This window comes from Halichoerus grypus, chromosome 9 (genome assembly GCF_964656455.1).
Source record: "Halichoerus grypus chromosome 9, mHalGry1.hap1.1, whole genome shotgun sequence".
Taxonomy (NCBI): domain Eukaryota; kingdom Metazoa; phylum Chordata; class Mammalia; order Carnivora; family Phocidae; genus Halichoerus; species Halichoerus grypus.
The window spans coordinates 96,144,880-96,157,173 of record NC_135720.1 but is presented as its reverse complement, the minus strand read 5'-3'; the positions used below and the strand labels follow the sequence as shown (position 1 = coordinate 96,157,173).

General features: G+C 40.6%; 1 protein-coding gene across 1 annotated transcript in view; it reads left to right on the top strand.

Moving 5' to 3' along the window:
* LRRC1 (leucine rich repeat containing 1) overlaps nucleotides 1-11,373 on the top strand; it is a 128,362-nt gene extending 116,989 nt beyond the window's left edge. The window contains exons 12-14 of the mRNA XM_078055231.1: nucleotides 6,458-6,630; nucleotides 7,911-8,047; nucleotides 9,666-11,373. Of these exons, the coding sequence (XP_077911357.1) occupies nucleotides 6,458-6,630; nucleotides 7,911-8,047; nucleotides 9,666-9,824 (469 nt within the window). The 3' untranslated portion in view covers nucleotides 9,825-11,373. The remainder of the gene's footprint in view (nucleotides 1-6,457; nucleotides 6,631-7,910; nucleotides 8,048-9,665) is intronic.
* Nucleotides 11,374-12,294: the final 921 nt, after the last annotated feature.

Genomic DNA, 12,294 nt, shown 5'->3' with positions numbered 1-12,294 from the left:
CTGGGTTTCCTCATCTGAAGGATGAGCTTGAATGAGTTTGAACTAGATTTTAACCAGGAGTCTTGATGTGCTCTGCTGGTGATTCTGAACCCCTTGAAACTGTAAACAAAATTATATTCAGGGACATTTTTCTGGCCAAAGGATCCCCAGCTAATGTCAGAATCACCAAGTGGTCATAATCAAAGTGAAGAGCTACCTGACTGGTATTCCCCAAGGTCACAGCAGTGCCATTTCTCAAGTTCTGAGGTCAGAGGTCATGGTAGACTGCTCCCTGGTTTTGGAATATTCCTTCTCTTCACTTGTGCAGACTATGGATTTGTTTCAGCCAGTCTGAACTAATTTCGTCACCTCAGATCGCATATGCACTTTCTTTCCCCTGAGCCTAGCCCAGCTACTCTTTCTGCCTGGGACCCTCTTCTCTGACTCCCACTTTTATCTCTCATCACTCCTGTTTTCATTTCCTCCGGGGAGCTTTCTTTGCGTGGAGCCTGCTCCTTTGAATTCCCCCTGACAGAGCACTCACAGCACCGTGAGATAATCGCCGGCGTACGCGTGTGTGACCGTCTAAACCTAAGGGTGCGTGGAGTCAGGTGTGGCGTCTGGGCCACTCTACCGTTTATCTCTGCACAGTGCCTGGCACATGATAGAAGCCTGGTAAATATTTGTCGCCCAAAGGAAAATGTTAAAAATGTTAGTTTTGCAGAGTGAATAGTAGGCCACTGGGAAATGCCTTGTATCACAGGCTGCATCACCAAAGGAATTTAAAAAATGCTTTCGAGTGTTACATAGTTAGATAGGAGAAAAAGTGCTCAGCCAGGGGAAAACGATCAATGACTTTAAATGAGAGAGAGCAGCAGCAGTCGGAAGAGTGTTTGGGGGACTGTGTGCTAAGTGCTGATTAACTGGTCCCTTAGGTCGGGCACAAGCCACCATTTCTCATTCTGGCTAATGGATTTAGGTAGTGGTGCTAATAAATAGCAGGACTCAGCAGGCCTCAGGGAACGCCCACCATCTTCAAGGGAAGGCTTTCAGGACATCTTAATAGATTCTTGAACCACTGACTGGATACCAGAAACTCAGGGTTAATTTGAGTTGAGCATTGACTTTTTGCTGGACGGAGTCTCACGTGAAGCATAGAGCTTGGGAAGGGTGGTTCTTTCCTAAACTCCAGCAGTAGAAACTCAGTGACTCCAAACCTTCCCAGATTCTTGCCACACCTGTGAGCATGAAATTGCATCACTAATTCTTGAGCCTGAAAACTGTTTTTCACATGAGTGAAGCCTCCAATCTTTAGTTCTCAGAAGGGAAAGTTAAATTTTTATTATGCTTGGGCTGGGGTGGAGAAAACCCCATTAAAAAGTAGAGTTACATAGCTGTCATCTGAGTCAGTTAAATGTGTCACATGTATATTCAGATTCATAACCAAATTTTAAACCTATTAAAATATTTAATTACTACTTATTTAAAGTATTAGTATAGAAACTAATAAAAAAAAGGCTACGATGTCAGCTTTTTAGCTTGCAGAAATGTTATACCATGGGAAATCATACCACATACAAGAGAAGTTTTTGCCTCTTCTCTCAAGCATATAAAAATAGCAAATGACACAGACTATATGTTAGTTTCCACAAATTTTCTTTGACAAGTTTGATAGGGTAACTATAAAATGCCACTTGGAAACTAAGTATCAAATCTTGTGGTACAGTAACAGAGAAGATGTCTTTTATCAGCAGCTACCCATGGACACAGAATCCATTTCCTTAATTCTTACTCTTTCCCTTAGGAATATCCACCCCCTACACAATATCTAGTATTTGAGGATCTTTGAGGAAGAGTAGTACCGAATACTAGAAACAGTGACTACCAATGGGGAAATAGGTCGTACCTTTGAATTTTATAACCCAAAAAATTAGATCTAAAAATATTAAAACATATTACCTCACAGCTGTTAGAGTGGATGTTGTCAAAAAGACAAGAGATAACAAGTGTTAGTAAGGATGTGGAGACAGGGGAACCCCTGTGCCCTGCTGGTGGGAAGGTAAATTGGCACAGCCACTAGAGAAAACAGTATGGAGGTTCCCAAAAAAATTAAAAATATAACTGTCATATGCTATAGTGATCCCACTTCTGGTATATAGCCAAAGGAAATGAAAACAGGATATTGAAGAGAGATCTGCATTCCCATGTTCACTGCAGCATTGCTTTGGTCCTTGTACCATTCACAGTAGCCAAGATATGGAAACAACCTAAACATCATCAGCAGATGAATGAATGGATAAAGAAGATGTGGTGTGATATATATAATGGAATATTATTCAGCCATAAGAAAGAAAAAAGCCATGTTATTTATGACAATATGGATGGACCTTGAGGGCATTATGCTAAGTGAAATAAGTCACACAGAAAAAGACAAATCCTATCTGATCTCACATGTGAAATCTAAAGAAGTCAAATTCCTAGAAATAGAGAGTAGAATGGTGGTCACCAGGGGCTAAGCGTAGGGGAGATAGGGAGGTATTGATCAGTGGGTACAAATTCCCAGTTATAAGATGAATAAATTCTGGGGACCTAATGTATATCATGGTGACTGTAGTTAACAATACCACCTTATATCCTTGAAAGTTGCCGAGTGAATAGATCTTTGAATGGTCTCGACACACACATACACACATACACACACACACAAAAAGTGGTGATTATATGACTGGATGGAGGTGTTAACTAACTCTACTGTGGTAGTCACTTAGGAATATATATATATATATATATATATAATATATATAACACTTAAAGTTACACAATATTACATGGCAATTATAGCTCAGTAAAACTGAGAAAAAATATTAAAAGACAAAACACAACATGGCAGCGTAGCTATACTGTGGAATAGTAAGCAGTTAAAGAGTGAGATAATTTTTCTGTGTAGTGACACAGGAGGCCCATGGTACCAAATAAAAAGAACAGCTCTTGGACAGTACATAGCACTCTCATTTTTGTTTTTGCCTTTAAAACAACAGATCTATGCAGTACAACAAAACATTAATAATGGTTCCCCTAGAGGCAGAGTGGAGGCTTGAGGTAACAGGGGGCTTTCCGTTTCGATATTTTGGTATTACGTAAATTTTCCCACCGATTATGTTTTCTCTATATATCTTTAAACAGTTTTGAAAACTTTGCTTAAAACTCAAAATTCTAGTAGGAGGTAAAAATTCTAGTAGGAGGTAGGAAGTAAAACTAAAAATTCTAGTAGGAGGTAAAAACATTCAGTTGTAAGAAGCATGCAGCTATAGGTTAAGTCAGTATTGCATTGATCAGTTGGCCATGTGCAGTTGTTAAATAAATTTGACAGTACGGTCACTTCAGCAGTGCAGAGGTGGGGAAGGTCACCTCAGGTTAGTTGGTCAGGGATTTAACTGGAAATGAGCGGCTTGGCTCATGGTGTGGTTATTCATTTGCTTTAGTCCTTGTGCCATTGATGTAAATAGTAACCACAGGCTTTTTATTTTGAGGGGATGTGGTCCTATATAACACAGGGAGATGTGAGATGTGTACAAATAGGACTGTGGTTTCTTGTGTTGACTCTGCAGTGTACAGAAGTACCAGAATAAACCAAAAATGTATTTTTAACTCCTCTGAAAAGCAGGAATATATATATATGTACACACACACATACACACACACTTTTATCTGGGATGGTTCACCCAAGAGAAACAGAGGAGTGTGTTTATGTGTCTTTTCTGCCCCAGTAGCAGTGAATCAGTGGGGCTTAGCTTAGACTGCAGAATCTCCGTATACAGACTGGGCAGGGAACAGAGCACTTTTGTTCTCTTTTTTGCCTTTGACACTACTGGAGCACCCCGCCATGGGACACTTAGTCAACAAACTCATGTGTGGTGTGTGCTTGCTTGGCAACCACCATGTTCAAGCTGGCCCTCTGATTCTTTACAGGGAAACTGGTGTTCTAGACAAGTCACTAATCTTACATGGCTTGGTTGAATGTGATTACAAGATCTGTTGTTGTGGAGTCTAGTAATTTATTTTAACTTTTACCGTATGATTTATCATCCTTAGAAGCTGTTATTTATTACTGATGCTCTGTTTAGCCCTTTATTTATGCCTTTGCTTTAGCACTTAGCTGCAAAGCCAGTTATTCTGAGAAGGTATGATGACTATGTTTGAGTACTTGTGTTTTGTGCCAGTTTTCGAATCTTAATATTTTTTTCTTTAAGCTCTCATGATTAAGAAATCTAGAGATACTGACTGTAAATATCTTGTGTAAGACCCTGAAAATTTCAAAAGAATTATCCCTTTGTTCAATAAAATGAAAAAGAGTTTTAAAGTACTGGAAGCTTTCACAGTGTGTTAGGATACTCTTTTAAAAAAATCCCTGTCACCAGGTCTGGCAAATGTCTTTAACTTCCTTGCATTTGAGTAAATGTGTGACAGCCTTTGGGCAGAGGCAGGAATAATTTGTTGTATAAGCATAAGAGATTTCACTTTCTATTCGCTCAAAGACCCAACACCTCAGAATAGGAAGTGGAGCTGTAAAGCCTCTGCTTCCTCAGATCCCTTGGGCGTCCTATCACTGAACTCGGTAGATTCTGGGATTTAAAAATACATATCTCTCACTCAGTTTGGCCCTTAAGAGCAAAGTATTAGAGTGTATATAATACACAGAGACTTTTCAAGGGTACTTTAACATATGGAAATCTCATGGGTGCATTGACTTTAAAACCTAACTCCCACGTAAGGTACAATTCCACTGACTCAGTACTGCACCCAGCACATATGTGTGGGATGGACCAGCCTTTGCCGGACTGACTGTTAGGAAAAAAAATATTTTGTCATCTCCATAACTTGTATATTGGAAGTATTTTGTAAGACATATTAATTTGTTCTTGTGAAAAGTTTGTTAATAATGCATTTGTTGTTAACACTCTCCATGCACTCTTTGATAATTTTTACTTCATTTATTAAGGTAACAACATTCTGTGCTTACATTTTATTTAGATTAGCTTAGTAGTATTGGAGTACAACTTCTCTTCATATCCCTACATAGAGTTCGAATTAGTTTTCCATAAGCCTGCCCATTCAGAATGGCATCTATGTCTGATAATGCAGTATTGATCTCTCGGTAAGATGTATAGGTAGACCTCCCACATGTGTTAAACTGGAAATAGGTGTGCAAGTTCATAAAAGAAAGAGCCCCAGCAATACATGCTGCCATATGATTTCTTACGGAATTCATGGGCCAGGGATTTCTTCTCAGAAAATGTGCCTCATCTTGTGGCTCACAGAATGCAGTGAGCTCATTACTGTCCAGCTTGTGAAGTCACTGCTGAGATTGTAATTTAATGCACATGGAGCCATCTTTAGAGTAAAAATACTTGATCAGATACAACCTTAGTTTCATTAAACCTTAAATTCCTGGTATCTGCAGAGGTTTGGTTGTTTTCACAGTGCATTAGTAGACTTGTATAAAGCATTGGTTTTTACTAAAGCAGTCTTTTCACCCCCAGCCCTGTTGGCATTTTGGGCCAGGTAATTCTTTGTTGTGGAGGCTGTCCTATGCATTATAGGATGTTTAGCAACATCCCTGGCCTCTACCCACTAGATGCCAACAGCACCGCCCAAAAATGTGTACAGACATTGCCAGATGTCCCTGGGGCAGAAGCACCCCTGGTTAAGAACCACTGCACTAAAGTAATCTTTGGCAAGTACGCACTATATATGATTCTCAGTGCTGGTCTTTGGTAAATAGAGTTAAGTGGGTGCAGCCACTCTGTCAGACACGTGTGCGAACATTAATATAAAATTAATCTTTAGGTGTCACATTATAGTTTTTAAAGCTTTAATATATACGATCTCATTTGAAACTGAAACAATGTGAAGTGGACATTAATTATCACATAGGAGTCTGGGGAAGTGGGAGCTTCTAGAAACTAGAAGATACAAGTTTAACATGGATACCTAAAATAATCTCCTTAGAGAAAGAAAATGCAGTGCAGGAAGAAAATGTTTTAATCTTTATTATAACTGCCACTTCAACTCTTTAGCACCCTAGGCATGTCCTTCTGTTCTTCCTCATTTGCCAAGTGCTACTGAAAACAGGTCATCGTCAGGGAGGCTTTTGCCATTGACTCAGTAGGAACTCCTGCTTCTGGGTCCTTCCACAGTCACACTGGCTTCTTTTCCTCTTTAAATCGAAACCTCCTAATGTTTTGCCCTGTGGCCAGAGGTGCTGATGAGAGAGATGACAGCAGAAGAGGGAAGCACAGTGACGGACTGAGGAGTGTGCTCACAAAGAGTACACCAAGGATTTTATTATAAACATAACATCCTGTTCCATGTTGAATCCATGAGGTTCTTTTTAATGGTTTTTTTTCTATCTGTATTGATAGGGATTGATGTAATTATAAAATCTGAGACCTTGATGTCTCCTTTTGTTTTAAATTAGGCTGTTACATCTGCCTTTATCCCTGACTGCCTTGAAGCTGAAGGCTTTGTGGTTGTCTGACAACCAATCCCAGCCCCTGCTCACATTCCAGACGGACACAGACCACACCACAGGAGAGAAGATTTTGACCTGTGTCTTGCTTCCGCAGCTGCCTTCTGAACCTACTTGCCAAGGTGAAATTAAGAACAATACTCACATGGCTACGAGAATTAGTAGGAGCTAATACCTATCCATAAGACCTCTTACTCCCATGTGTGTCTGTAACTTGTCTAATGTGCCCCTAGCCCGGGTGAGGTCACTCTGGGTGTCCTCTGGGAAGGTTCGTTCCCCTGCACCTTCGAAGAAAAAGTACCCCTCACACCTGCTTATCATACCTGAAATTCCTTAAACAGCCTTTTGGGTTTGAATTATCACCAAGGCTGAAAGTACAAATACTCTTAAAAAAGTTGACAGAGTCCCTTAAAATCCAGACTGGTGGTGTAGAGGATTAGTATTGAACACCACTGACAAACAGTTTCTGTTTTTTTTTAAGATTGATTTATTTATTTTAGAGAGAGAGAACACAAGTGGGAGGGGCAAAGGGAGAGGGAGAGAGATCTCAAGCCGACTCCACACTGAGCGCAGAGCCTGACCAGGACTTGATCTCACTACCCTGAAATAATGACCCGAGCTGAAATCAAGAGTCAGTGTTTAACTGACTGAGCCACCCAGGCGCCCCCACTGACAAATAGTTTTTAAGCCAATCTGTTATTTTAAGTCATTGTATCTTTGTTTTGTAAATTATGTGTGGTTTTAAAAAATATTTGCACTAACATCAAATTGCCATTATAAATCTTTTGCTGAGAGCTGGTTTTGATAGAAGAGAACTAGAGTGCTCTGGGAGAATGGGAGTCCCCTAGGTGGAAAGGCCCCAAAACCCTCTTGCCAATCCCAGCCTTGTTAGAGGAGCTTTTAAGACCCCAAGGGGAAAACAGCAGAATGTGTTACTAAGGAAAGTACTAGTGTCCAACATGTGCAGCCCCATCACTGTCATGTGAAAGGTTTTTTATTTTTTTTCTTTTGTTTTTAAGAAGGCTCCATGCTCAACGTGGAGCCCAACCTGGGGCCTGAACTCACGACCCTGAGATCAAAACCTGAGCTGAGATCAAGAATCGGATGCTTAACCCACTGAGCCACCCAGGCACCCCTCATGAGAAAGTTTTTACAGTTAGTGTATAGAAAAGAATTGTGAAAAAGGATTCTATAAATTATGATGACATTCTGTAATGAGATACTAAACATTAATTTAGCAGATATTTTATATGATCTCAAATAGAATTATGCATCATTGAAAAGAAAGGGTAACCCTGTCCCAGATTTTTTTCTTTTTGTTTTAAATTTTTTGAAGTACTGCATAGCAGTTACCAGTCACACAAACCCGAGTTCCCAGCTGATGTGGTCTTTGCCATGACAGAGAACCTGCCTCGCTGTGGGGCACTGGAGAACTTGGTAAATGATGTCCCGGACGAGGCCTGGAATGAGCGTGCGGTGAACAGAGTCAGTGCAATCCGATTTCTGGAAGATGAAAGAGATGAAGAAGACAATGAGACGGTATGGAAATGGAGATTGTTGGCCTCCCTGAAAATTCAAAATTTAAAACCTTTCCAAGATCAAGAGTGGCACCTAATAAGGATTTCTGTTAATTTCAAATTGTTCTCTGCTTTGCCTTTAGCATATAAGAATTTTTTTAGAAGACAAAATTAGGTATTTCTAGGTACTGATTCACCAAATGTATATAAAGCAAATGGAACTTTTGGGTTTTTTTCTTGAATAGTTTATACTCTTATTCTTTATTTGTGATAGCATCCCTTCTTGGCTCCACAAAACTGATTGGGAATTTGTTCTGTTTTTTGTTGTTCTTGGTGAATGAAGTCTCTTTCCCACCACCATTTAGAGGTGTACCATGATGACTCCATTCACACTTCACAGCGTGACTTGGCTTGCCTTCTGTGGAGCTGTGCTTCTCTCTCTCCTTTATGTAATCATTCTCTTCACCCTCAGGCGGAGTGCTTGCCATCTTAGTTGGGCTAATTTACAAGTTTTCATCCAAAAATCAGGAATAGATTTGAAAGTACTACTTAGCCTTACTCTAATTTCCAAGCACATACCCACACTTTAAAAAATGTCTCTCGGCCTGCCGAGGTCTCCAGGAGTCCGTGACAACTCTTGAAATATTACTACAAGTTGACTTGGGCGTCTTAAACTCCTAGTGCTGAGATTTTCATAAGCGGAGCTTAGAGGGAGTACCTGCAGCCCCCAAAGCAAAAGATTGCCTGTGGTCTTTGTTATTCCAGCTGTCACCAAATGGGATTTTATGTGTTTACTGTAGTGGAGCGCAGAATAGGAATTAGGCACGACCAAGTGACTTCAGCAGAAAGGAGTCATCAGTGCTTACCTGGTGGCTTGCTGGGGGGTGAGGATTTCACCAGTTCCTTCACTGCCTCAGTAGTGCCCTTGCGGTGTTGTGTTACCCTACTCTAGGCTCCTCCTCCTGAAACTCCTGGACAGGCCATTTACAAGACGGAAATGCTGTCTTACGAGCCAGAGAGCACGTGACATGTCAAATAATACAATTTTTTAAAGATTGTCCCTTCCCTGACACTTCACTCCCAGCACTGTGGCCTTTATTGGAAGAATGTGAACTCTCTTTAGTAGGTAATATGAATAACACACACAGCAGCGAAGTAAGAAAAGAATCCCTTCTCGCTTCCCTTTTCCTTCCACTCCATGCCGCCAGGGTTGAAGGAAGCCAGATCCACTTAAGATAGTAGTAGACCACTGCAGTGATTTTAAGTTAGAATCTGTTTACCCCTTTATCTTTTTCTTTCTTCACACCCCACACTAACATCTTAAAAATCTTTGTTTCCTTGCCCTTCATGGAACTTTATTTTTATCTTAAGCTAATCTTACATTTTACAAAGTACTCTTTTATTCTGAAAGTAATCCTTCTATGTGGACTCGGTAACTTACACGCGATACCTTCATCTTCCACGGGCTGCTAGTGAGCAGCTCATAAGCGCACAGGGCTCCAGAGGAGGCGCTTCCGCCCCTCTTAGCTCCTGCGCCCCCGCGAAAGGAAGCTTTGTCCCCGAGTGCCCCACCTTGAAGCTGCGTGTTTGAAAGCGGAATGGCATAAAACCCACACACTCACTCCCCTGCTTGTTTTCAGAGAACACTTCTGCGGCGAGCCACTCCACACCCAGGGGAGCTAAAGAACATGAAAAAGACAGTGGAGAATTTACGGAATGACATGAATGCTGCTAAAGGACTGGATTCAAACAAAAACGAGGTCAATCACGCCATTGACCGAGTGACCACTTCTGTATAGAATTCCACCTCCGAATTTTACCTCCCGTGTCTTCCCCTGCTGTTGAGATCCTGTCTCCTTCCTCCCCAGGAGCCTCGCGCAGTCCTGGGGCTTCCCCGGAACGTGGGCACGTGCGCGTCACCGCCCAGGAACGTGGGTGCGTGCGCGTCACCGCCCCAGAACGTGGGCACGCACGTGTGCGTCACCGCCCACGCCGCGCGCTGGGCTGCTGCTCTCCCGATGGAAGTGCCTTACTCCGGCTCCTCAGCCAGCCAGGGCACCCAGTGCGCCCCCGGTGTGCCGCCTTTCCCCTGACTTCCAGTCATTTGTCCCAAGTAGAATACACTACTGTAAACATCTGACCTTTGTGTCTGTCTTATGTTGGGGTAAGGGAGCGCAGGAAGGGGAATTTTGTTGATCCTCCTCCCTCCCGTAAAGTGCTGGGACATTTTGAGCCCAAGTTCTCTTGGACCTACTGATGAGAGAGAGTTTTATGTATGGGGCATAACTGATCCTTTTTAAAAAAACTTTTTGGCAGCTCAGATGGTGTAAATTTAAAAATTTTGTATAGGTATTTCGTAGCAAAAAGAAAAAATGTGTTTTTCTTTTTTGTTATTTTATCTTGGAAACGGTACATATTTTAGTATTTGTGCAGAAAAAGAAAAAAACAGTCCTAAAGTATTTGTTTTCACTTGTACCATCCACTTGTGCCTTACTGTATCCTGAATCATGTCAAACCAGTTGTACGCAGTGGCATCCTTGCGCAGTGAGATGAGACTAGGAATGTGCTACTTTTAAAGCAGTGTTGGATTTTAATCAGTAATCTACCTGGTGGATTCGTTTTTAACCAAAAAGAAGAGTTACCACCAATTTGTAAATTTTATCAGTTGATTTTTTTTAAAAAAGATGAACCAAAGGATTAGACTGCTAATATTTCATGTCTTACACTTTAACTTTTTATGAATGAGTCTCTTATGAGTGCAGTGTCTGATTGTAGCTATTTGGAAGGTATATGCCATTTGTAAAATAAAATAGATCAGAAAAGCACAAAAGGAGAAAACCGGTTCAGAAATTCAGTGGATAAATGAATTATGTACTGCAAAAGAAAGTATGATTTTTATGGAAGAAAGCTTTAAAAGTTTTATATTGAGATATAAAACCACAATAAAGCAAAATAACCATATTAGAAATGTTGCTATCTTTGTAAGTGCAATTTAATTTGTAAATAGAGTTTGAATCAAAGTATAACAAATCCTTGCTTCAAGTTTTAATTTTAAATCTGCTAATTTAAGGGGCATGGGGGTATGTTTTGGTGTGTTTGTTGATTTCTTTCCTTTTTTTTTTTTTTTGGTATAATGTCATAAAAGAGAAATGAAAAGTGCCAGTCACTATGTGGTATCTAGGAAAATCACGATGTTGTTGGTTTTTTGTTTTCTCTCCATGAAATAAAATCACCCTGTAATTAACCATACAACTTTTTAAAATTAATTATCACCTTGTATGTTCAGATGGTGGCAAGTAGCTGAGTTCTCTGACGATGCACTCCCATCCATTAAATATCTAAACTACTGGTCAGTTTTGAGTTAATTGCTTGCCGTTTTGCACACAGCACAGACCCCAGAACTGCCTTTCTCTCTGGCTAATAACTTTGGGTTGTGGCTGTCTGGCCAGTTGGACTCCATAGAAACCTGCTTTCAACCAACCAAATACACCTTCTATTACAGCTATGCATTTACTTACTGGGTTCATTTTGCTTTTTAAGTTGTTTGTGTGTGTGTGTGTGTCTATTTATTTATTTTAAAATCTATTTATTGAACTGGAAGTACCATGGGTTATAAGTGGTTTTTGGCTAGTCAGTTTCATACCTTGCTCCCCAATCTGTGAGTCCCTGTTTGGTTTTTCTCCATTTTAAGATTTTGTCATACTCTGCTTTAGGCCTGTGAAGATGATGCCACTAAACTCATGGACTGATAAGCAAATTCATTTTATTTAAGGAGAGTAATCTTGATGCTAAAGAACAAATAGAACTTGAATGGTGTTTTTTGTTTGTTTGTTTTCATATAAAGCCCACCCTTTACCACTCAGTTTATCCTGGCTTTTGGGGGAATGCAGTGGGCAGAATAGAGGGTGTGCTTAAATTTTTCTAGGAAATTTTATGTAGGTAATTATCTGTTTTCTTTGGCTGCCCTTCTTTACCACACATTCACCTGTTTTGTTTGTGTGTTGTTTTGTTTTCAGTTTCTGGTATTTTGTTTTCCCCTTCCTTGCAAAGGGAAAAGTTACTTTCATTTTACTTGCTCGTGCTGGGTGACACTGCTGTGCCCTTTACCTTCAGGGTGCCGGGACCAGGCTTACACCTCACGATGGAAACAACATCAACCAAAGAGACCCAACTCAAGAACATGCCAGTCTTTTCCAGTGAAGCCTCTCTTGTCATTAGAAGGAAAACCTAATTATGCGAAAGGATACCTGTCCCTTGTGAGGCTAGTGC